Source organism: Pezoporus flaviventris, unplaced genomic scaffold (assembly GCF_033815535.1).
Source record: "Pezoporus flaviventris isolate CSIRO_AGI_PZ_B2104156 unplaced genomic scaffold, CSIRO_AGI_Pfla_v1 ptg000036l, whole genome shotgun sequence".
Taxonomy (NCBI): domain Eukaryota; kingdom Metazoa; phylum Chordata; class Aves; order Psittaciformes; family Psittacidae; genus Pezoporus; species Pezoporus flaviventris.
In genome coordinates, this window is record NW_026892584.1 from 11,346,858 (window position 1) to 11,373,249 (window position 26,392).

Consider the following 26,392-nt stretch of genomic DNA (forward strand, 5'->3'; position numbering starts at 1 on the left):
GCAGCATTTGAGTGTGACACTGCGTTGCATAGAGGAGGAAGTGGATAAGGATCTGCAGAGCAAAATGTAACAAGATGGTTTGCATATGCAAATGGTGCCAATGCCCTCCTGACAGGGCTGGAGGGCTGTGCAGAGAAAAGGCATCCAGCTCAGAGATGCAATACATCATGAATTGATTTTGATCACATGAATCTAGGTATGGGCCATAACACAGCAGATCCCTTTGAGCACTGTTAGCCCAGGCTTATCCTCCATCTGAAAACTGGTGCCTTAGCACAGAGTGCCCTCCCAGCCTTTTCTGGGGGCACTGGGTTTGATGGAGAATAAAAGCACCTGTTGGACATCAGCGCCATACTGTGGAGTTTGTCTGTGTCCCTGAAATACTCTTTTCTCTCAGTGTGGCAAGCTTGAGCTTGTGGTATTTTGGACGCATGGGGAGATGCCAAGCAGAGATGAAGGATGGAGCAACTTGCTAAGAGGCGATGCAGAGTGACAAAGCCATGCACAGCCCTTCCACACCAGCCACCCCCAGGCTTCAAGCCCAACACCACTCCAGCTCTGCCAGAAGCCAGAGAGAACTAGCTAAGAATGCAAACTCTACTCTGTTCATGCTTCCAGGTCTCCCTGAACTGCCCTCGCGAAACGATTTGGCAGTGCTTGGTGGGCAGAGAATGAGAGGCTAGGTGTGGGGAAGGATGAGAGGATACTAGGCCAAGGGCTGGGTGGTGGATTGATGATGGAGAATCAGCTCTATACCACCACCTTCCCAGCACTATCTCATGGCTGGCTGGGGAAGCAGGAAAGGAGGGGAAAAGCATCTTAACTCCAAGCCAGGAGGCAGAAACAACGTTTAAAAGGGATTTTTCTTCTCCTCCCCATCTTTACCAGGAGCAGTCAGCAAGCATCAAGCCTTGCCATGAACTGTTCTTACACACACACAGCCAGCAGGTGCTTGTCCTAAGGAGGAATGGTGAAGCCAGGATTGGCTTCACCATGAGCATCACTGAAGAAAAAACCCCAGCAAGACACACTTACCTCTTCACTGTTCAGGAAGAGCAGATGGACAAAAAAGGGAAGGAAGAGAAAGAGGAAAGGGGGAAGAGAAAGGGGAAAGTTAGCATCCTAATTGCAAACAAGCAGAGGAATAGTAACAAGCATAAAAATTTGGCAGTTAAACAAAAGTTCTTAAATGCCAACAACATATCAGAGACATAAAAATGGGAACTTACTCAGACATCTTGCTTTAAATGGTTATGAGCCTGCAGTGAAAAACCAAGAAAAAAGATTCACAGTTATTCATGCTGGTGGGGACTTTCCTGGGTTTAAAAAGCAAGATTCCTCTAAAAAAAAAAAAACAACCAAAACAGAAAAAGAGGAACAGGTTTGCTCTTATTTCCCTACTTCTCCTAATTCTCATCACATAGGGAACTAGACTGCTGTTTGTGGATGAGAGCCAAACATGTGCTTACTCACAGCCACATAAACCTCAGCACCGGGATTGCTGAAGCAGACCAAATAGTGCTGGGCCAGAAGAGAGAGATTTATGATACTAATTCCTGTAGGTATGTCTCTTGTTTGATCCCCAGCAAACCATTTTATGAAATGAAGTAAGACAAGGAAAAGGTAATTTTCAGTTTACTGCTTCACTTTGCCATGCAGCCTTTCTCCCATTTCATGAATAAGAGATACCAAAGCCTGCGGAGGGGTGGCAGGGGCCCCAGATGACGAGGAAAGACTTCATAGGATGCTCCTGCCAGTATATGCACCCATTGCATGGGGCAGGGGAGCCTGTTGCGACAACCTCGCCACAGATGACATAGAAAGGGGCTGTTGTTGAGTTGGTAAAGGCACAAGTTTCCCCAGACAATTCCTTGCATTTCCTTTAAGTGGAAATTTTACAGGTACAATGCAGAGAGAAGAGATGGAAAAGCACCTTTGTTTTGCTGAAAATCATTTCCCTGTAAACAGAATTTTACTTTTCTAGCAGAGCAATATCTCCTGCTCATGTCTCCTAATGGAAGGATCCAGAAGTGCTGCTGAGCCCAAAATAAGACAGTCCTTTGCAGAGAAAAAGAGCCCCCATAACACATCCATCTGCAGACGTGGGAGGCTCCTTCAGGAGGTGAAGTGTTAACAGGGGCTCATGCCCAGGGGGGAGGCACAGCTTAGAGGGCCAAGGAAACTTTATCCTGGAAAATGTGCAGGCCCATCACATTACTTCAGGGAGGAGGGGGGGAAAGTGCTTCTAAAAATGGCCAGGGAGCTGCAGAAGGAGCTGCAGCTGTCTCCTCGGACAGCAGTGTGTCCCCAGTGCCAGCCCCGTGACTCACGGAGGTCGGGGCGATGCAAAGCAAAAGCCACCGCAGGTGCCGGGCTGCAGCTGAGGGACAGGGCGGCCGAGGAATGCCAGCTATTTTTACTGACACTCCTGCTCCATGCGCGCACGCACCCGCCTCGGCGGCAGCAGTGCCAAAGAAACAAGGGGACAACACCAGGCTGCGGCTCGCTGCCTGCAACATGGGCTTTAAATCACCTGTTCTGGGGGGAGGACACCGTAAATCTGGATATCGGCCCTGTCCGAGAGGGGTTTTGGGGAGGAAGGCACTGCAAGGACTGGGTTGGGAGATGGAGGAAGGGGTGTAAGTAGGGAACATCGCCAAGGTACCGCAGACAAGGATCCCGCATCCCATGTCCCACAGAAGGTCAGCATTAGGGAGCCTGTGGCTCCATTTGCCCTCACCACTCAAGCTGGAGAACAGAACCAACCAAAGGAAGAGAAGGCATGAAACCAAAGAGAAAGGTCACTGGAAAAGATGAAGACTTTCCAATACACAGATCTTCTCTAACAGGCAAAGGATGAAGAATGCTTTATGAGCACCTATGTTTCTCCCAGCAGGTCATCCCCACCTGGTATTTATCTCCCTAGAACTCAGGTGAGTGAATTTACTCCCCCATTACCCCCTAAGAGCAAGCTGGGTCATTAAGAGACATGCAAAACGGCTCACCCGTCTGGAGGAGAAAATCAGGGTTTCCCACTGGCTGGACAGGACAGACTGGCGGGCTGCAGGCAGCTGCCTGAGTAAGGAGGTATAAAAGGGCTTCTCGGGTGGCTCAGCAGAAAATCCACCTTCTCTTTAAGGGCATGGAGACCTCCTCAGACCAATGATGTGCAAGAGTCCCCTGTGCACCTCCCTTGGCTGGGGCAGGCCAGGCAGGCAGCCCCGGAGGAGAGGACAGCCATCAGGATGGAGGGGTGGGAAAGGGGAGGACATCTTCTACCCGTGGGGTGGGCAAGCGGAGCCATCCCAGGGGAGCCAGAGAGGTGCTTTCCCTTGCAAGTGCGGAGGAGGGAGCCTTCCTCTCCCTCTTCCTCCCACCAACCAGCCACACCAGGTACGGCTTCAAGGTTGCACAGAGCCTGGGCTCCCTGCACACAGCCATCCAACTGCAAGGCCTCTAGTAAAATGTCCCCTTGGATACACAGAGTGACTTATCCATGGACAGGGCACAGCTCTGTTCACCTCCAAGGGCTTGGGAACAGCCCTTCAGGAATGAAGAGGGGAAAGAGCCTGCACCCCACAATCCATTGCCGATAGCATGTGCAAAAGCAATCTCTGAGTGAGCCAACCCATCACCAGCATGCTCTTTCAACCTCACTTACCACACAGGAAACCTCTGCAGCTCCTCCCCATGTGAAGCATTGCAACACAACAAAGGTTTTGTTTAAAAATAAACCACTGGAGCTGCTGCAGGCAGCCCCAAGGCTCCCTGCACTGCAGGGGCTGGCAAGAGGCAGCAAAGCATGGGAAAGCAGCCCCACACTGCCAGCAAGAAAGATAATCAGCCCATGGGATGACCCAGACCTGCATCTCCATGGATCCAAAAGAGAAGTTTGTGGAAGGTAGCTGAAAATATTCACCAGCCCTAGTCACAGCACATGCACTGTGTGTGTGTAGGGGATCCCATGAAGACAGGAGCCCAAACAGCTCCTGCCCTCCTCCACAGCCGAGGTCCTCCCTCTGCTTTTAGCAGGGGCTTTTTAGGCTGATTGAGACGTATTTTCTAGGCACCTCTCAGACATTATATAGACAACAGCAACTCCAATGCTGCTGGCTTCCTGTTTCACAGCCTTTAGCATCATACAAGTAATACTGCAGATGCCAGTGAAGGAAGAGCAAGTCCTTGAGACTGGGCTGGAGTCTCACAGGAGTTTGCCCCCATAGTGAATGGAGGATGGAGAAGTCCCAAGCGTGGGCAAGGGTGTGTCTACTCACGCTTTGTTCCTCTGGAGTGTCAAGAGGTAGATGGTTTGGGTAGTGAACATCTGGTGTCAATGTATGCTGGCCTGTAGATCTGAGCTAACCCCCTTGAGCCCCCTTGCTACCCTCTCCACCATGAGATTCCTGGAAATGCACAGTGAAGGTGCAGTTTAACAGAGGTTTTGGCTGCTTTTGCCCTCATCATCGTTTGTTCCCTTGCAACATCTGTTGGTCAGCACCTTGTTGAGGGAGCTGGGTTGGGAAGAGCTGTAATGAGGATCAGCCAGATTCAACCCTTTTGCCTACCCACCTCATGCACATCCATGTCCCCCTGATGGTGATCTCTACTGGAGACAGACCTAGAAAACACAGAGGTTAAAATCCAGCAGCTTTGGTCCTCAGAAGCATCCCTCATTGCAGCCACTGAGGAAGAGTCATTGGTAGTGGTATCACTGCACCCAGCACCCACCTCCCATGTGGACTTCAGCAAAAAACAGTTTGGCAGGAGGAACGTCTGCTTGTCACAGCTAAAGCCAATTTCTCAGAAAATGAAAACCACAGACCAAAGCAAGTGCATTTGCAGGCAACAGTGGCCACCCTCAACAGCCACCAGTCAAAATCACCTATGCAGGGACAGCTTAGTTGCTCACTTCTCTCAGTGCAAACTCCATTGGCCATGTTTGACTCTAAACTGACTCCTTATTCTTTCCAAAGTCTCTACAGCCATTTTCTTTAGCTCCCTACACAGCTACACACATTCTGGCCACTGCTAGCTCACCAGTCCTCTGGAGAGCAGCTCAGCTCTCGGCAGAGGGATCAGAACTGGGGGAGTTCTCCATTCACAAATTCCACACAGCCAAGGAGTTTCCTTCAGCCCCATGAAATGAAGACTTCCTGGAGAGTCCAAGCACGCAGCACAGCACGAGATTTGCTCCAAGTTCAGGGGTTTGGTTATCACCCTGGGATAGAGAAGTGTTGGCTTGAAATAGTTGCATAAAGAAGTTCAAAGAAAGCGTAAAATTTTAGCTAACAGATGTGGTTTTGGATATGGAAGGAGTGGAGGGTGAAGTGTGATGATAGGATGAGCAGAAGGTTGAGCCTCCGAGTCTGCATAACGTTTTCCATGGAGCTAATCTGCACAGAGCTTAAGTTGTAGAGAAGCTCACACAGAAAAAAGAGGCTCCAGACTTAGAATGTCATGAGGAAGAAACCCAGTGAGGACCATGAAGGACAGAAGCCCAAAACCATCCCAAAATTAAGAGCTATGGTTAACATTAAGAAAGACAGAGAAGTGGTGTGAGTTATGAATTAACAAGTTCTTTGCAGAAAACCTCAAGGAAGACATAAGGAAGCTCCAGGCAAGTCCTTCAGAGAGGCGCTTTGCTCTGTGAATATCAAGTATGACTGAGGGTATTGCACTTCTCATACCTTGTCCCCTTCCCTCATTCCTCTCCACTCGTGCTAGAGGAATGTGCCACGGATACTGTCCACTATTCCCAGAGAACTTCAGCTCTCCTGCAAGGCCAGACTGAGGGAAGACCTCTGTCCTGGGTTCAGCAGTAGCAGTCATTTTTTCTCCTTCTTAGTAGCTGGTGCAGCGTTGTGTTTTGACTTTCAACCTGGGAACAGCGCTGATAACACCCATGTTTTTAGTTACTGCTCAAATATTTACTCTGACCAAGGACTTTGTGAGCCTCATGCTCTGCCAGGGAGGAGGGGAAGCCAGGAGGAAGCAGAGACAGGACACCTGACCCAAACTGACCAAAGAGGTATTCCATAACACAGCACGTCGTGCCCAGGATGTAACTGGGAGTTACCCAGAAGGGCACTCACTGCTTGGCCAGGCTCCGTTGGTGGGTAGTATTGTATTCTCTTCCCTTGTTATTTCCCTTATCATTATTATTATTGGTGGTAGCAGTAGTGATCTGTGTTATACCTTAGTTACTAAACTGTTCTTATCTCAACCCGTGGGAGTTGCATTCTTTTTGATTCTCCTCTCTGTCCCTCTGGGAGCGGGGAGGGGGGAGAGAAAAGGTGGGGGGTGGGGTGGGGGGGGCGGGTGGGGAGTGGACTGCGTGGCTAATTTGACGACAGGGTTTAAACCATGACAGTTCTTTTTGGCGCCCAACATGGGGCATGAACGGTTGAGATAATGACAGATCTGACCAGAGTGTGTCTAATCGTATTTGTGATAAGCATTCGTTGTTTTGGATTAATAGTTACTTGTCACAATGCTGATTTACTGGCTCTCAAAGTTGTTTCTCTTGATTTCACAGTTTCAGCATACTGTACCTTACCTACAGCCGGTATTTGCTGTGTTTGTTAGTGTTTTTCAAGTGCGGGGCTTGGGCTAAGGTTCTTGTCTCATTGTACTTCACGGTAATGACTTGTAATACAATAGAATCATTGATCATGAAACTGACCTGGCTTATGTTCCCAGTGTGGTCACCACCTTTATACTTTGGGAGGTATATAATAGAAGTGTATAGCAATTACACATCTTTTTTCTCCTTCTCAGGTGGTCAACCTGTGAAGGAGATATTCTCTTACCCTCTCACCAGCCTCCCCTAGGCCGTTTACAACAGTGTGTGAGAGTTTTGAAGTTTTTGAATGGCCTTTTAATGCTGTTGAGACCTGTTTGCTGATTGTGATGGGGATCACCATGTTGGCACGCATAAAGAGCATGTTTTACGCACGACCATTTCATCTGATTTCAAGAGTTAAGCAGAGTCAGGTTTGGGTCTTGTCTGGGGTTAGACTACGATATAGGAGGACCAAGAGATTCTTCCCGAGGCTGGACAGCCATGAGTGGCAGGGTGTGTGGGATAGTATGGGCAAGTATCTAGGTCAGTGGGCCCCTCCAGTACTTTGGAATCTCACCACCGAACAACTGCAAAATCCAGAAGAATTAGTAAAACACTTAAATGTGGTGTGTGGTCATTCTGACCATACCAGAGATGGACAAATCATGGCAACGTGCTGGGGCTTGGCCTATGCTTACAGGGCCCTGTTCAACACTATCCAGCACCTTCAAAAGGAAAAGAATGTTGGCGGATCTGAGGGCAAAGCAGCAGACAACGCAGCTACTCCAGCTCCTAGCACAGCAGCTACACCACCCCCAGCGACAAGTACAGTCGCTACTCAAACTTTGGCTGCAACGAACAGCGCAGCTACCCCAGCGGCAAGTACAGCAGCTGCTCAAACTTTGACTGCAACAGACAGCGCGGTTACCCCAGCTCCAAGCACAGCAGCTGCACCATCCCCAGCAACAAGTACAGTTGCTACTCAAACGACAGTGATAATCACTGCAGCCAAACCAGAGGACCAATTCGTACCAATATCGATTACCCCTGTACACAAGAGAACAAGCAAAAAAGAGGTAAGAAGGGTGAAGCAAGATGAAGAAACAATGAATTCACCACCCGGTCCAGCATCTGATCAGGAGTCATCATCACATGACGAAGAAGAAGAAGAAGAGGTGACTTCTCGACCCCGGACCTCAACCGAGCTGCAGAATATGCGAAAAGATTTTACCCATCAACCAGGGGAGCACATCATCACCTGGTTACTCCGATGCTGGCACAATGGGGCTGATGGTCACGAACTAGAAGGTACAGAAGGCAAGCAGCTGGGATCACTTGCTAGAGAAGGGGGAATTGACAAAGCAATTGCAAGAGAGAAAAAGTCCCTCAGTCTTTGGAGGCGGCTCTTGGCAGCTGTGAAAGACAGGTTTCCATACAAGGACGATGTTATGAGTCATTCGGCCAAGCGGACTACTATAGACAAAGGCATCCAGTCTCTGAGGGAATCGGCCATCGTAGCGATGAACTATCACATCAAGCCAAATAGAATAGAATCACAGAATAATTAGGGTTGGAAAGGACCTTAAGATCATCTAGTTCCAACCCCCCTGCCATGGGCAGGGACACCTTACGCTAAATCATATCACCCGAGGCCTCGTCCAACCTGGTCTTGAACACTGCCAGGGATGGAGCATTCACAACCTCCTTGGGCAACCTATTCCAGTGCCTCACCACCCTTACAGTAAAGAATCTCTTCCTTATATCCAATCTAAACTTCCCATTTTAAGTTTTAACCCGTTACCCCTTGTCCTATCACTACAGTCCCTAATGAAGAGTCCCTCTCCAGCATCCTTGTAGGCCCCCTTCAGATACTGGAAGGCTGCTAGGAAGTCTCCACGCAGCCTTCTCTTCTCCAGGCTGAACAGCCCCAACTTTCTCAGCCTGTCTTCCTATGGGAGGTGCTCCAGTCCCCTGATCATCCTCGTGTCCCTTCTCTGGACTTGTTCCAAAAGTTCCATGTCCTTTTTATGTTGAGGACACCAGAACTGCACACAATACTCCAGGTGAGGTCTCACAAGAGCAGAGTAGAGGGGCAGGATCACCTCCTTCGACCTGCTGGTCACGCTCCTTTTGATGCAGCCCAGGATACAGTTGGCTTTCTGGGCTGCATGCACACACTGCCAGCCCAAGTTCATTTTCTCATCAACCAATACCCTCAAGTCCTTCTCTGCAGGGCTGCTCTGAATCTCTTCTCTGCCCAACCTGTAGCTGTGCCTGGGATTGCTCCGACCCCGGTGTAGGACCTTGCACTTGGCATGGTTAAACTTCATGAGGTTGGCATCAGCCCACCTCACAAGCGTGTCAGGGTCCCTCTGGATGGCATTCCTTCCCTCCAGGGTATCAACTGAACCACACAGCTTGGTGTCATCGGCAAACTTGCTGAGGGCGCACTCAATCCCACTGTCCATGTCAGCGACAAAGATGTTAAACAAGACCAGTCCCAACACCAAGGATATACCCATAGATCCAGATGAAGTTGAATGTACACGACCCGTGTGGCAAAAACTTACACAGAATGCACCGTCATTATATGCCCATTCATTGGCAACAGTAACCTGGAATGACATAGTACCACTTACAGTGGATGAAACAATTCATAAACTCCGAGAGTTCAAAGACAATCTCACCCCTTCCATCATCTCAGCTGTGTAAAAACTGTCCCAGGACCTCAAACAATTGAGGGTCGATCTATCTGATTTATCCAGCTCCTCACGTGTACCAGCCCACGTCTCAGCAATTAACAAAAGATGTCCTATTGTTCAAGAGAGAAGATATAGAAGGTATACGCCACGGGCTACCCTATGGTTTTACCTGCAGGATCATGGAGAAGACATGACAAAGTGGGATGGAAAACCTACTTCAGTTTTGGAGGAACGGGTGACTGAATTGAAGAGGAGAACAAGGGTCAAGGAGATCATCCCATGAAAGCTGCGGCTTCAGTCTCTGGTGAGCAGTTTCCCAGATGGAGTGGAAGAGCTGATTTTACTCCAGCTCCTGTGATAACGAAGAATAATCCCTTTCACCACGACTTAAGTGTCCAACGTTGTGATGACTATTAAAGGGGCCCTGCCTCCAGCCAGGTGGAGGTAGGGGACAATTGGTTTTACTGGACTGTGTGGATCAGATGGCCTGGCACATCAGTCCCACAGGAGTATAAGGCTCTAGTAGATACCGGTGCAGGTATCAGTGTACCCTGATGCCATCAAGCTGTCAAGGGGTGGAACCCATCTATATTTCTGGAGTGACAGGAGGATCCCAAGAGTTGACTGTGCTGGAGACTGAAATCAGCCTGACTGGGAGGAAATGGCAAAAGCCCACCATTGTGATTGGTCCAGAGGCTCCATGCATCTTTGGCATAGATTACCTCAGGAGAGGGTACTTCAAAGACCCAAAATGGTACCAATGGGCTTTTGGTATTGCTGATTTGGAGACAAAGGAAATTGAGCAGCTGTCCACCTTGCCTGGCCTCTCAGAGGACCCTTCTGTTGTGTGGTTGCTGAAGGTCGAAGAACAACAAGTGCCAATTGCGACCACAATAGTGCACCGGCGGCAATATTGCACCAACCGAGACTCCCTGATTCCCATCCATCAGCTGATCCGTAGACTGGAGAGTCAGGGAGTGATCAGCAGGACCTGCTCACCCTTTAATAGCCCCATATGGCCAGTGCGAAAGTCTAATGGAGAATGGAGACTAACAGTAGACTATCGTGGCCTGAATGAAGTCACACCACCATTGAGTGCAGCTGTACCGGACATGCTAGAACTTCAGTATGAACTGGAGTCAAAGGCAGCCAAGAGGTATGCCACGATTGATATTGTCAATGCATTTTTCTCAGTTCCTTTGGCAGCAGAGTGCAGGCCACAGTTTGCTTTTACTTGAAGGGGCGTCCAGTTCACTTGGAACCGACTGCCCCAGGGGTGGAAACACAGCCCTACCATTTGCCATGGACTGATCCAGACTGCACTGGAACAGGGGCAAGCTCCAGAACACCTGCAATACATTGATGACATTATTGTGTGGGGCGATACAGCGGAAGAAGTCTTTGAGAAAGGGAGGAAAATAATCCAAATCCTGCTGAAAGCCGGTTTTGCCATAAAACGGAGTAAGATCAAGGGACCTGCACAGGAGATTCAATTTTTGGGAATAAAATGGGAAGATGGACGTAGACAGATCCCCACAGATCTGATCAACAAGGTAACAGCAATGTCTCCACCAACTAATAAGAAAGAAACACAAACTTTCTTGGGTGCTGTGGGGTTCTGGAGAATGCACATCCCAAATTACAGTTCGATTGTAAGCCCTCTCTATCATGTGACCCGGAAGAAGAATGATTTTAAATGGGGCCCTGAGCAAGAAGAAGCCTTTGAGCAAATTAAACATGAGATAGTTCACGCAGTAGCCCTTGGACCTGTCCAGACCAGGCCAGATGTAAAAAATGTGCTGTACACTGCAGCTGGGGAGACCGGTCCTACCTGGAGCCTCTGGCAGAAAGCTCCAGGGGAGACTCGAGGTCGACCCCTTGGCTTTTGGAGTTGGGGATACAAAGGATCTGAGGCCAGCTATACCCCAACTGAGAAAGAGACACTGGCAGCCTATGAAGGGGCTCGAGCTGCTTCGGAAGTGATTGGCACTGAAGCACAGCTCCTCCTGGCACTCCACTTGCCCGTGCTGGGCTGGATGTTCAAAGGCAGGGTCTCCTCTACACATCATGCAATTGATGCTACATGGAGTAAATGGGCTGCACTAATTACACAACGAGCTCAAATAGGAAATCTCAGTCATCCAGGCATTCTAGAAGTCATCATGGACTGGCCAGAGGGCAAAGATTTCAGAATGTCACCAGAGGAGGAGGTGATGCGTGCTGAAGAGGCCCCACCATATAATAAACTGTCAGAAAGTGAAAAGCAGTATGCCTTGTTTACTGATGGCTCTTGCCGTATTGTGGGAAAGCATCGGAGATGGAAGGCAGCTGTATGGAGTCCTGGACGACAAGTTGCAGAAACTGCTGAAGGAGAGGGTGAATCGCGTCAGTTTGCCGAGGTGAAAGCCATCCAGCTGGCCCTGGACATTGCCGAACGAGAAAAGTGGCCAGTACTTTACCTCTATACTGATTCATGGATGGTGGCAAATGCCCTGTGGGGGTGGTTGAAGCAATGGAAGCAGAGCAACTGGCAACGCAGAGGTAAACCCATCTGGGCTGCTGCACTGTGGAAAGATATCGCTGCCAGGGTGCAGAACCTGGGGGTGAAGGTACGCCATGTAGATGCCCATGTACCCAAGAGTCGGGCCACTGAGGAACACCAGAACAACCAACAAGTGGATAAACTGCTAAGATTGAAGTGGCTCTGATGGACTTAGATTGGCAACATAAAGGTGAATTATCTTTGGCCCGGTGGGCCCATGACACTTCAGGCCATCAGGGCAGAAATGCAACATGCAGATAGGCTCGTGATAGACAGGTGGATTTAACAATGGACACTATTGCCCAGGTTATTCATGAGTGTGACACATGTGCTGCCATTAAACAAGTCAAACGGTTAAAGCCTCTTTGGTATGGAGGACGATGGTTGAAGTATAAATATGGGAAGGCCTGGCAGATTGACTATATCACACTGCCACCAACCCGCCAAGGCAAGCACCATGGGCTTACCATGGTGGAGGCAGCCACTGGATGGCTGGAAACATACGCTGTGCCCCATGCCACTGCCCGGAACACTATCCTGGGCCTTGAGAAACAGATTTTGTGGCGACACGGCACCCCAGAGAGAATTGAGTCAGACAATGGGACTCATTTCTGGAATAACCTTATAGACACTTGGGCCAAAGAGCATGGCATTGAATGGGTATATCACATCCCCTACCACGCACCAGCCTCTGGGAAAATTGAACGGTACAATGGGCTGTTAAAAACTACACTGAGAGCAATGGGTGGGGGGAACTTTCAAGCATTGGGATACACACTTACCAAAGGCCACCTGGTTGGTCAACACCAGAGGATCTGCCAACAGGGCTGGCCCAGCCCAGTCAGAACTTTTACATATTGTAGAGGGGAACAAAGTTCCCGTGGTGCACATAAAGAATCTGCTGAGCAAGACAGTCTGGGTTATTCCTCGTGGGATTGCTTTTACTCAGGGACCCGAATATACTTGGTGGGTAATGAGGGAAGATGGGGAAGTCTGATGCATACCTCAAGGGGATTTGATTTTAGGGGAAAACAGCCAATGAACTCAATTGTATGGTGTTGCCTGCTATGTAATACTTTTATAGCCCATCAACTAGATGTCTTCAGGTCATCAGCGACTGGCCCTGACTTCCCTCCAACCATCATCCCAACAGAGAATGAACTTTGATAGAACCAGACAAGTTCTGCAGTAAAGGCAATGATCCAACACTGCACACAGCCTCTCCTGCCCCGAAATACTTTTACAAGAGATGGAACCTGACATCATGGACCGAATGGACTTGGCAGCATTATAGGGATTGGTCCATGCACTAAGAAAATTATCTCTTTCTCTCTGTGTATGTGGATGTATATATGTAAGAGCGATGGTATACTGAAAATGTGGGATCTGAGCATGACATGAATGGTATGGAATAAGGGGTGGATACTGTCCTGGGTTCAGCAGTAGCAGTCAATTTTTCTCCTTCTTAGTAGCTGGTGCAGCGTTGTGTTTTGACTTTCGACCTGGGAACAGCGCTGATAACACCCATGTTTTTAGTTACTGCTCAAATATTTACTCTGACCAAGGACTTTGTGAGTCTCATGCCCTGCCAGGGAGGAGGGGAAGCCAGGAGGAAGCAGAGACAGGACACCTGACCCAAACTGACCAAAGAGGTATTCCATACCACAGCACGTCGTGCCCAGGATGTAACTGGGAGTTACCCAGAAGGGCACTCACTGCTTGGCCAGGCTCCGTTGGTGGGTAGTATTGTATTCTCTTCCCTTGTTATTTCCCTTATCATTATTATTATTGGTGGTAGCAGTAGTGATTTGTGTTACACCTTAATTACTAAACTGTTCTTATCTCAACCCGTGGGAGCTGCATTCTTTCAATTCTCCTCCCCATCCCTCTGGGAGCGGGAGGGGGGAGAGAAAAGGCGGGGGTGGGGTGGGGAGTGGACTGTGTGGCTAACTTGATGACAGGGTTTAAACCATGACAACCTCATGCACATAGGAGGTTCTGCCCTAAGCTTTTGATATAAACACTGTCCTTGAAGAGAAACAAGTGTGGGCTGCTGGAGGGGTTTGCAATTCATTGCAAACCAGAGCCAGGAGGAAGGGCAGCATTTTAGACTGAAAACACAAAGGGGTGAAGAGCAACTGCAGGGAGAGGGCAAGTAACAGAAAACCCCTCTGGATGAAGCCCCTTCTGACCACAGTAGCCACTGGGAGCTTCAGTCTCCAGCAATGGGGAGGCTGTGTTCATAGCCAGGGTTATGATCTCTTGTTTCCCAGTTCAGCCCTGGGTACACACCTCACCCCTTGGAAGAGCTTTTCGCACTTCAACGCAGTACACTTGACACCGAAGGTGCCTCAGACCCTAAAACAGCATGGCCCTGTCTCCATGGCCGCAGGCTGACCTGGAAGGCCATTTGAAAAGCCAGAACTTCTGCCCAATGCTGTTCTGTGCCCAGCAGCTGATGCATCCAGGAGGTGATCCCTCTGGCATTCACACCAAGCCTGCCCTGGATAGTATTACCACAGTGACCTGACACCTGATCACAATCTTCCATGTGTCTGCACATCCTCAAAACCTGCTAAAGACCAGGACATGACCCAGAACATGTCTGGAGAACAGGCTGAGACCTCTGAGTGCTCAAAAGAGTACTATTGCAACATGTCTCTGCTCTCAAAGGATCCTTCAGGCTCTCAGTGCCAAAACAAAGCAGCAGTGAGAACATGGTGTCAGTTAAAAACAAAACCAAAAAGGGGCCAGGAGCTTTAGAAACAGAGTGATAAATCACAGATCTCTTCCAAGGTCAGCATCAACCCACAGCCCACCTCCCATTCCCCCCTCCACTCTTACCCATGCACCCCCCTTGGAGACTCCAGCACCCAGGCACAACCTCTCCAGTCCACCCTCTACCATTGGCACCCAGTAGGGTGGCTTTCCCAGCACCCCTCTTTCCCACTGGAGTTTCCCAAAGGCCAATTGGCTGAGAGCAGCCATCCCTCCGGCCCTGCACTGCACAGGACCCTCAGCAAGCTTTCCCCCCCCCACCACAGTGCTTTACTGTAGGTAACGGCAGGATGCTGGATCCAGCATCCACCATCCTCTCACTTTTCTTCTGGGTTTTGAGCTGGAAGAGACCCTCAGGTACCTTCTCACCCACAAAGGATAAAAGTGTTCTTTCAAAGAAAGAGGTGCAAACCTGCACATGACAAATCCAGAAGCTGGAGATTTTAAAAGAGAAACCCATGTATGGCAAAGTACACGTTTTGCCTATAAAATGGCAAGATGTAATGATGCTAGCTAACGAATATTTACAAAACAGGCACACGTGCTGCTGGTGAGTAGAGCTTAGATACTCTCCAGCTCTCAAAAACTGTGAGACTAGCCAAAAAATCTGTGGCTGGAGGACAGCCAGCCCATACCCAGGCTGAAAGATGACAGCCCATAATCGTTTCTGTCTCACGGCAGGCGACTGGTGACAAGCAGGTATAAGGCTCAGCCTTCTCCTGGTGCAGCACTCTCACTTGATCTCCTGAAGTGCAGGGACAAATATCATAAAAATCACTGAACAGGGGAATAATTTGCTTTGGGAGGGACTTCAGGAGGTCAGGAGTCTTGGATCTGGATGTAAATAATGGAGATTATAAATCTTAATGAAAAACATCTCAATTGTCAGTACTTCTTGCTTCCTTTAACAGACCTCTGCCTGGCTCAAGCACTGCTTTTCCTCTTGCTACTGCACTGCAAAGCTGCTAATTAAATGCAGAGGGACTGTCCCTTGTGTGAAGCAGAGGAACAAGCACCTCACCCAGCACTCAGGTACCTTGCACGGTGCAGACTGGCTTTGGATACTTGCTTTTGACCCCATTAACCCACCAGCAAAACCTCCTTTACCCTGGCAGTGCAGGATCAGGCAAGGGCTGGCTCCTGCCTCCTGGAAAAGCCTACCTTGGACTCCCTCAGCATCACTGAACGGCTGCCAATGGCTCTGTGGCAATGGGAACGTTCTTGCACCACAGCATCGCAGCTTGCTCTCCCTCTCCCCGACACTCCCATCTACAGAAGAAATCCTTGCTGGGGAGGCTCTAACGAGGCCACAGACCAGATGACATCGAGACCCAGCTCACAGCATGTACCTGCCCTGCCCTCTAGATGCAGACGTGGGAATCCAGCACAGACATAAACTGAGGAGTTGATTTTCCCCTTCTTTTAATTTCTCTTGTCGCACCTTCCACCAGGGAATCCTCCTGCTGCAGGACCCTCCAAGTACACGAGGAGCATTGGTCAGGCAAAAGGTGCTTGGTAGATGAGGGACAACTAACCTTACCAAGGCAAAAGGAGGTGAAAAGGAGACGCTTGCACGCAAGACACAGCTGTCCCCCTCCCTGTGAATAGGCTCACGAGCCAGCTGTGCTCACTTTCATAGAATCATAGAAGAACCATAGAATAGAATCACAGAATAGTTCAGGTTGGAAAGGACTTTCAAATGTCATCTAGTCCAACCCCGTGCAATGAGCAGCGACATCTTGAACTAGAACATGTTGCCCAGAGCCACATCCAGCCTGGCCTTGAATGTCTCCAGGGATGGGGCTTATACAGCCTCTCTGGGCAACCTGTGCCAGTGTTTTACCATCCTCATTATAAAGAAATTTCTCCTCACATCCAGCCTAAATCTCCCCTCTTTTAGTTTAAAGCTATTACCCTTCACCTATCACAACAGCCACAGCCCCTGCTAAAAAGTCTCTCCCCATCTTTCATATAGGCCCCTTTTAAGAACTGAAAGGCCATGGCTTATTTCACCCAAACAAAGCCCAGCTCCACCACCGCTGCTTCAAACAGCTACCACCAGATGCTAAGAGGATCCTGCCAGAGGAGGAGAGTGCTTAAAGCCCTGTTACAAGAACACAAGGCAGATTGAGAAGGAAAAGCAATGAGGAGGGAAGAAAGCAGCCTTGGCAGTGCATTAGAAACTGGAGCTGGGCCCATCTGCTCACCCCTCCCTCTTCAGCAAACTAATGGGTCTGCTGAGTTTTACCACATGAAGGCTTGCTCCAGGCTGTCCAGAGCCAGACCAGGGAGGTGCTCAGCCCTAGTTTCCCTGGCTTCCCTCCTAAATGTACCATGGGCTTCCCTTGTCCATGGGACTGCACTGGTGATTTGGCCTCCAAGCAGAGCCAAAGCTGCAGAGAGGAGCAATGGGCACTGGTACTGGGGGTAACATTTCTCAAGGAGGGGACATCCCTGCACCTTCTTCTGCCATGTCCATTTTGGGACTAACAACCATGTGCTTTTATGCCTGGCCGCATAAATTATGCAGTGAACCTCAAGGCCATGACTTCAGAAAAGGGAGCTGGAAAAAAACACACACAAATAAAAAATGCCTGTTCCTAAAGCCCTTCTGGGTCCTGCATGGCCCTAAATCATCACACAGCATCACCAAAAAACAACCTGGCAATGGATTTGGGACCCCAAACCCAATTCAGAAATGCTCCCTTCTGCACAGCCTTTTCCAGCCTGATTTAAGGCTGAGGCTGAAGGTTGAGGCTTTAAAGCATCCATTTACACATCTTTCTCAGGTGACTGATTTCCTCCTTCATCTCATTAGCAGCTGCCAGCAGATGCTATTTCTCCAGCAGAAGGCATACTCCACTTGTTATAGCCGACTCAAAACCACCCTGTCATTTCTTCTCTCATCATGGCCATGGAGAAGCCTGGACAATATTTATCAAGAAGCAGACACAGCAGCTTTTTATGGTTAAGCTCAGGCCATTAATCTCTATCAAGAGTTTTCATAATCTTCCTCAGCTTCACTATGTTTGTTTAACTCTCAGATGGTCGCTCCATGGAGCTCCAGGTAATTGCAGATTAACTGCTTTCCAATATTAATAGCTCTTCATTAATGCACCAGGCACTCTCTCCTCCAGAGCTCAGGCAACAGCTATTAGAGTTGTGCCCACAGCTTCCCATGGTGCAAATTACTTTTGTCTTTTTGGCTGCAATTACATGATATGAACCCAAATCTTCTGGTGCTGTGGCTGCTTTGTAGCTGAAGTATTTCAGAGCAAGGGTGATTCCTTCGTCCAGCCCAATGCAGTGAGCTTCCTCCTGCAGGTGGCTCAGGGGAGCTGCTCTCAAGCCACACCAAACTAGAGTGTACTCAAGGACAGATAGAGAAGGTGGCACCTCTCCAACGCCCCCATCCTTCTAGGAAGGCTCTTTACTACACAGGTCTCACCCCAAGGTCCCATAAAGCAGGTCAGGGCAGGACATGTGGCCACAAAAACCTCCCAGATTACATGCAACCTGCTCAGAAGTGACACAAGGTCTGCAACCAAGCCCTCATCAGGGTAGTGTGATCATGACATGAAAGTGAGAGCCTCAGCCCCTCCACCCTGGCAGCAGCTCCAGCAAACCTTGCTGCACTAGTACTGTGGGACCATGTAAGGTGGATGGAGCTGAGGCTGGGTATCCTCATCTGCATGGTCCATGGAGATGCTTGCTGATGAATCCCATACCCTGAGTCACACCTTGCCAGCACAGGTTAGCATGGGCTGGAAATGGACTAAGAGTGAAGCGATGTGGACAAACAGCGGCTGACTCTGCTGTCTCATTCAGCCTTTAGCCAGAACACAGAGCACACATATTGCAGAGGCATTAAAGAACTAGTCCTGTATCTCCAACACCTTCTTCATTAGCCTGTCCTCTTTCTATCCTTTTAGCCTCTTAGGGAGCTTCAAGACCTTAGTCTTGCTTAAAAGCCTTCATAGGACACATAAAGCCTTCCCAAACACTCACCTCTTGCCAATTTATTCACAACCAAAGAAACTGCCCACCACAGGCTGCTGGCATATTAATCCTCCACTTGAAAAATATCAATGGACTCTGATTTTGCATGTGCTTGAAGCTCTGTGTATTTATCCCCCTGTCTGGCTCCTGCACCCACACAGTCCCTTCCAGTATCCTCTGCTCCACTTCAGCCTTGCCCTGGGTGCCAAGCCCTGCTCCGGGCATCACACAGGGTACCAGCACCAAGATCACCTCTTGGCCAAAAAAGAGCCTCCAGGCCCCTCTTTGCTGATACTGAACAGGGAAAACTTATCCAGATGTTGCTAAACAGAAGCCTCCCACCTGCCTGCAAGCCCTGTGCCCTGCCCCCCAGGTGGAGGAGGGGACCCACACTATCTGGGGGGCAGAGGCAGCTTGAGGTGGGACTTCAGCCCCAGGGCTTTGTCGACCACATCGGGGGGCTGCAGGCTGTGCCACTGGGCGAGAGGCTGGCGGGGGTTGGACAGCATGTCGGACCAGTGCCGCAGCTGGTTGCCCGTGGCTCGGCAGCCCAGGAAGAGCTTGCCAATGGGCTCATTCCTGCTCACTTTGTCGTGATCCCAGACGGAGATGACCACATCCACGTTCTGTAGGGGGGGCACAAGAAAGAGAGTCAGTGGGAGGTTCTCACGACAGTGGAGACCCGCTCAGCACTGGGCACAGTAGGGAAACCCACCTGGATCTGATTGAAAGGCACCTCAAAAACAAACACCTCATTGAAGTAAGGGCTTAAAGTGTTTTTCTTCACACTTGTGGTCTTCTTCTTCCATTTCTTCCTGTTCAGGATGAGATGCACCTTCACAAAAGGATCTGAGAAGAGAGAGGACACAGCTGGCACAAGTGACAATTTTTGACTGAGGAGCTCAGCCATGAAACAGCTTCCTTGGGCTATTCCCAGAAAGAGCATGGCATCCCATTTGTCACTCCTCACGCTGACCATCCACCCCTCTTTCCCTTGCCAGCCACCCCAGAGCTCATTTCCTCCTGCCACAATACCATCCAGTCATGACATCTCCTCCTGGCAGATACCTCCAGCTTTGCCAGAAGCTGGAGCATCGGAGCTGGGCAAGAGCTGAGCACGGTCGTGGCAGCAGGAAGCAGGTCTTGGCACAAAAAGCTTTGAAGGCTTTGCAGCTGTGGGCGCCAGCGTTAAGGAGTAGGTAGATTTGAGCATGAGCAGCCTCTACTGACCTGAGAGCCCATGAGAATCCATCTGCTTCAGGTTCTTGGCTTCCAGGATGAGCACTGTCAGCTTGCCAGTGCTGGGGACATAGCGCAGAGAGAAGCAGATCTCGCCCAGCTGTTCTTCCTGATGGAGAGATGCCAGTGATGTGAACCCAGCAGAGGAGCCAGCTCACCTGAGGCTACAGCACCAGGCTGGCCTCAGGTTTCCTGGGTCTCCCTCACCCTCATATTTGCTCTTAAGAGCCTGTTTCTCAGGATGGTAGCAAGAGAAGCAACAGTGGTGGTTTCCTACCCACCAGGACCAACCTCCACTTTACTGGCTGCCACCAGGTCACTCCACTGCTCAATGACATGCTGCAGGCTGACAGTGGCCAGGGGCAGCCGGACCTCACCAATGATGTTGTGCTTGGTAAAACGGTTGAAGTCATAGATCTGCATCACCAGCGTAGATTCGGGCACCTCTGCCTGGGGTACCTGACGGGAAGACCCGAAAGCCTGGACTCACTCCTTGGTGGCAGCCCTGCCCCATGGGACAAAGCAGCAGATGCAATAAAAGGTCTTTCTCTCTGATGCTTCCCAATCCTGATTTCAAAGGCACCTCCCTGCCTGGAGAGGTTTTTGCCCAGGGAGCAGTGCTCATGCAACACTCTTGATGTGACAAAAACACATGCTCAGCTGTAGTTTCCTACCTGGAAAGTGAAGCTCTCATTGAAGACAGGGTTGAGAGTCTTGCGGTAAACCTTGGTCTCATACCTCTTCTTTGTATTGGATGTCAGGTAGACGATCACATATGGATCGGATGTGCCTCCACTGTCCATGGCCTTCAGCTCAGCTGCCTGCTTCACGCCAACCTTCAACTTAAAAGGAGTGATGCATGAGGTCACCAGGTGGAGGAGGATGGGGCCAGATGACTGGGGGCTTGGTGAAAGCAAGTGAATGCAGAAGGGAGGATGCCTACATGTCACACAGGTGTGAGAGCCAGCAGGCTACAGGCAGGGGAAGGGGTGCAAGAGGGTAGAGTGCACCTCAGTAGGCAGCAAAGAGGGACCATGCGAGAATAAAGCCTTTTCACTGCTGAGCTGTGGCCATGAGCATCCCCACCTCCTGTGCACGGAAGATGTACTCCAGGGAGTACTGCAGCTTTCCTCGCCCTGTCTGCTCCACACCCCGCTCCAGGTCCTCCATCTCAGGCTGGACCTGTGGCAGAGAGCAGGACTACCCTTATGATGTGCTCAGCTACATCCTTGGCCACGCCATGCTCCCATCATCCTTGGGACCAGGCAGCATGGCAGCAAACCCCTCAGGGAGGAGGGAGGTGGGGGAGAGGGGAAAGCAGGACACACAAGGCTGGCCGTGGTGGAGCTGCTGACAGCGTGCAAGCTGACTCTCTCCTTCTTCTTGGGCTTCTTCTTGCCACAGCAGCACCTGATGATGCAGATGAGGAAGAGGAGGAGGAGAATGGCCGCTGCCACAGCCACAGCGATGAGTGCCCATTTGGGTACTGGTGTGAGATTTAGGGAGCAGAGATGGACAGAAGAGTTAAAACCGAGCAAAAACGTATCAAGTGCATTTAAATCCCTTCCTGGTGCTCCAGCATTAAGGACCTACACCTTGAAAACTGCCCCTATAATCCTGGACAAGGCCCATGCAGGGAGGCTGTGGCTGGAGACCATTCCCCAAATGGGCATCAAGGATGCCCTGTAATCCTGAAGCACTGCAGCACCACTCTGCAGCATCCCCTCCCTGACGGACCCCTCTGGAAAAAGAGATTTGGAGGGAGGAAGAAGTAGATACACAGCCTCAGAGCACAGGAGTCCTGCCAGACAACACTGCCTGAGAGAGCAGGGCAAGCACCATCATACTCACGTGGGATGCGGCTAAGCCAGCCACTCAGGAAGCCTGGCTGGACCATGGTGGTGGTGGCCACGGGGCTGCCAGTGAGTGTGGAGGCTGTCGCTCTGCTTTTGCTGGCTGCCAGTGCCATGGCTAAGCTGGGGTGACCTGGGGACACAAGCAAAATTAACAGGGTGGGGATTTCCCTTCTGGTACCAGTGGCCCAGAGCTCTAATGAGAGGAAACACAATTAAAACATAGAGGCCAGTGTAAGCATTTAGGGCTTGGCCACTTTGGCAATGAGGTGTGAAATGGAGCCAGAGGGAGCCATGGGCAGGGAGGGTTCTGGGCCAGACAGCCCCTTGCCCACAGCCTTATTTATATCCTTGTAAACCTGCCTTCAGAAAGGGAAGGGAGCGGGTAACTGGATAATGGAGTTTTCCTTTGGTCTTCAGAAAAGGGATCACCAGGCTGTAGGGAAAAAAAAAAAGTAGCTGTTTTATGTCAGCTCCTCCCTGGCCAGGCACGTGAAGGGTTTGCTCAGCCCCACCATTAGCTAACACCCTTTTCCCACTATTTCCCACCCTCTCACAGGGCTGAGGAATGGGAGGATTTGCTCCTGGGCTTGCAGAAGGGCTCATGCCTTCACTGCAGGTGACAGTGATGCCTCCAGGCTGGGGTCATGCTGTCTGGAAAACTGCGTAAGCTTGACCTGTGCACATGGCAACACTGACGCAGCTTAAGGGAGGCTTCAATTTAAAGCAGAATGGTTTTCCACTACTGCTCTCTGCACAGCAAGGCTCTTACTCTAGCATGAACACTTCCTCATAGCCAAGACTTCCTTCTTGCCTCCTTTCATGTGAGGAGCCGCAGCAGGAGAGGTGTGCCAGGAGCAGCCAGCAGATCTGCAGCTATCATGGCACTGGTGGCACCTGGTCCCAGTGCCATGACTGAGGCTGGCAGGTATGTGCCTGTTTGCCCTGGCTGTACCAGCTGCCTGCCCCACATCCCCGTGGGTCCCTGCCCAAGCAGCCAACACCAACTTGCTCTGCCTGTGCTCTGCCCACCCCACGGGGACATGGATCCCTCCCTTGCAGAGGGATCGTACAGGAAGAAACCATTTCTGCACTTCCCTCCACTGAGTCCGTGAAGCCAGCCAAAGCCTTTAATTTTTCCAACAATGGGCTTTGCCACATGCAGGCATAGGGTTGGAAGGACACAAGAATTGCTGTCATCCCTGCAGCATCATCACTGGGGCAATAAAGGGCATGTTAAGTGACTTGCCCAGGGCCACCGGGGAGGTCTGTGCCATTGGACACCCAAGCTCTACTTACAGCTTCACCACCAGCAGCTTTAATGATCAGTTTCTCCTGCCCCTGCATGTGGAAAGCGGTGGCTGGTGACGTGCCTGTGGTATTTAGGAGGTGCCAGGCTGTGGCTTCAGGCTGTGGATATGGGTGGACACAACAGCGCAGGCAAGCAGGCACCCACCCAGCACAGAATTAGGTGTCTCAGCACATTCTCCCTGCCAGGCCCCCCCATGGACTGTGTCACATTGGTGTGACATTGGCCCTGGTTTAAAACAAGCTCATCCCAGCCCCATGGCATGAATTGAGCCACGTCAATTTCAGGGCGATGGGGACAGTGCTGCTGTGGACCAGAAGAGGCAGCGCAGCCTCAGTGGGCCTTGCAGGGAGCATCGAGCATCCCTGGAAAACGGGTTTGAGGAGCCTTGCTTCTCCCTCCCACCTGGTGCTGACTCGATTCCTGAAACCAGACTTACCAACAAGTCTCCTTCCCAGCCTCAGTCTCTCTTCCCTGATGCGCAGGCTCTGGGCACAGCCAATGCGTGCAGCAGGGGCATGCTGCAGGTGAGATGGGTCCCAACTGGGTGCAAAGCAGAGTGTGCAGCGAGGATGGTGGCTGCACGGCACGGACGAAACTGGAAAGTCTGCTTTGCCAGCCCAGGAAACAGGCGGCCCCAGCAGCACCATCAGCCCCACCTCACTGCTGACCCGAGCACTGCTCACGCAGGTGAAAAGCCAGAGGGGAACTCCCTGACAGACCAGGAAGTAAAAGCTGCCCTCCTGCCTGTAAGAAGCCTGTGGGCATCACTGCCCGGCTCTGTGCCACAGCAGATTTGCTTCTCCAAGTTATCCCTGCAGCAATGCTACGCTGGCTCACGTGGCTGCAGGCACTTAGCACAAGGGGACAGATACCTGCAAGGGGATGAGTGACATGCTGCATCCATCCCTGGTGAGCTCTGCACTTGGGGAGCCCAGCTCTTTGGCCCATAGGGGCACACATGGCACACCATGCGAGGGTCTGTGAAATGCATGTGGCAGCAGGGATGAACAAGGATGTTCCACTCCAACACAGGACAGAGCAAGGGAATACTGATTGGGTGGCTCCATTCCCCAGCACCAACAGGAGCAGCACCAGGCACATGGCCAGGAGTAACTTCACCAGCATCCCTGTCGTATTAAATTTATGCTTGCACACTCATTCCCTTGCTGCCGGTTCAGCCATGCTAGCCCAAAACCCACCTTCTCACCACAGATATTTGGGGCGGTGCTGTAAGCAAGGAGAGGTACCACTGGTGCCTGATGGCTGACACAGGGGAGAGGCCCCAGAAACCAGACCCTTCCCAGCACTGCCTGGCCAGCCCAGGTGACCAGTCCTGCCAGATTTTCACATGACCACCAGGGCATTGCCACAGCAGGAGTCTGGCCTCAGGAGAAGTGCTGAGGCTTCACCTCAGCCACCCAAAATACAGCCCTGCTCACAAGTGCCCTCCACTACTGCTGCTTAGAGAAGCATCATCTTCAGGAGCAGGAGATGCTGTGAGAATGCTGCAGCAAAGCTCGGGGGGAGGGGAGGGGGAGGGGGGGGCAGCACACAGACGTCCAAACACTTTTTGCTCTAATTTGGCAGTCGCAAAGAATGCATGGGAGAAATGCATAAGGGGAGCAGCGGTAAGAGGGAAATGCCCAGTAAAATCACTTGGGGAAAGGGAGTTTGTCTATGCATGCTAAAAGCTGAGCATTATCAGCAGTCTTTTCAACGGGCTGTTTGCTAGAGAGAAGCATCTTGGTGAAGTCAAGCTGCACAGGACTCTGACTGCAGCTCACACTTTGGTAATGCTAGTGATAACCTGGTGCTATGCAGGGAGACAGCTGCTTGGCCTTAACGCAGGTGAGTTTGGTCTCCTTGGCAGGACCCAGGCTGGGGACGCTGTTGCTGGATCAACTTCCACTGGCAGGGCAGGGACATGCCCCGGCTGGGGGAGGGAAAAGCTGCAGTACAGCAGCATCTCCTCTGTTCAGCCCCTATCCCCCTGCCCCAAATCTCACTCTTGGACAGAAAGGGGGTGTTGAAACACCTTGGCATCATGAGCCTCACAGGGCTGGGTGCTGCACAGCCAACCTGGAAAAGCAAGATCCCAGCCCAAAAATCACTCTTGCAGAGAGCAGTATGTAAGAGGCAGCTTTCAGAAAAGAAGGGAAAAGGGCATAAAACATTACAGCAAAAATGTGTATGTGGTGAGCCCCACAACCGCACTGCATCAGCCTTTCTCCCAGGCCCAGCTCCCTACATCTGACTGCATACGCTGCAAGCCGATCTTCAACACGTACCCCTGTATTTTCCAGTAAAAACCACAACCATCACGTGTTCAAGGGCTGGGAAATGAGAGGTCTGGAGGCACACTGTAAATACCTCCCTACAGAAACAGACATCGCTGCAGTGCTTGTGGTCAGCGAGTGGCGACTGAGCTCAAGTTCCAAGGGAGCCAAAAAACAGGATCACAGCTGCCAGCACTGCCCCGCTGCGGCCATGGCGAAGCCTCGGCAGCCTTGAGCGGCCTGTGCAGTGCCGGCTGGGAAATGCAGTCTGGTCCTACTGCCTACAAATCCCAGCACGCCAGGGAACGGAGCTGCGTCCCAGCCCAGCGCCTGTCTGCTTCCGGCCAGCACGGCGAGGGGGGAAATATAAACAGCAGCGTCTTGGGCAGAAGTGGGGTGTTGTCTCGGGACAGGCTGCTCCGGGAGCAGCGGCAACGCTCACGGTGAGTCCGTGCTTTCCTCTCTAGCCGAATCCCGGCTGTGTGTGGTGGGGTGCTGTCTGCTCCGTGCTGCGCGGCTCTAGGGTGAGCGGCGGGACCAGCGAGCACCCAAGGGAATGCCTTTCTGTGTGTCTGGCATCGCATATATAGGGGTTGCTCGTAACGGGAATGTGCGCATATATGCGTATCTGTAGGCAGACAATGCTGCCGTTATTAGCGGCAGGGAGATGGAATGGAGAAGTCAGGCTCGGCTTGCAGCGCTTGGAAGAACAGGGCAGATGTGAGAGGTAGGTGTTCTCTCTCCGGGAACGGCTGCTCGGTTCCACTGCCTCATCTCCTTTGGTTGTCACTTTTGGAAAAGTACTTGGCTGAAATTCTGTCAGAGGATGGTTTCTCCCACCCTGTGCCCAGCTCTCTGGGAGGAGACCCCTTCCCAGCATGGAATATGGGTGGAGGACCAGACAGATATTCAGCATCTCCTGGCTTTCCAGGGCCCCCTTGTCTGGTGGAGCAGTCCTGCCAGCACAGCTTTCCACCCTAGGGGCAGTCAGGGAGTGCACACTCAAGCATTCAGCCCCCGTGGTAAGACTCTGGTTCTCGGGACTCATATGAGCCAAGTGTATTTCCTATCAGCCTAGGCAACAGTTTGCAATCCCTGAATAATAATTAATTAAGAAAACTGGGCAAAA

General features: G+C 51.0%; 1 protein-coding gene across 1 annotated transcript; it reads right to left on the reverse strand.

Moving 5' to 3' along the window:
* Nucleotides 1–18,852: 18,852 nt before the first annotated feature.
* Nucleotides 18,853–23,642, reverse strand: SYT8 (synaptotagmin 8). The gene is made up of 9 exons (XM_061463105.1): nucleotides 23,424–23,642; nucleotides 21,674–21,808; nucleotides 21,151–21,308; nucleotides 20,909–21,004; nucleotides 20,497–20,664; nucleotides 20,114–20,281; nucleotides 19,814–19,931; nucleotides 19,299–19,432; nucleotides 18,853–19,209 (listed from the first exon to the last, which is right to left on the reverse strand). The coding sequence occupies exons 1-9, from the start codon at nucleotides 23,632–23,634 to the stop codon at nucleotides 18,976–18,978; spliced, it is 1,422 nt and encodes a 473-aa protein (XP_061319089.1). The 5' UTR covers nucleotides 23,635–23,642; the 3' UTR covers nucleotides 18,853–18,975.
* Between the last annotated feature and the right edge of the window lie 2,750 nt (nucleotides 23,643–26,392).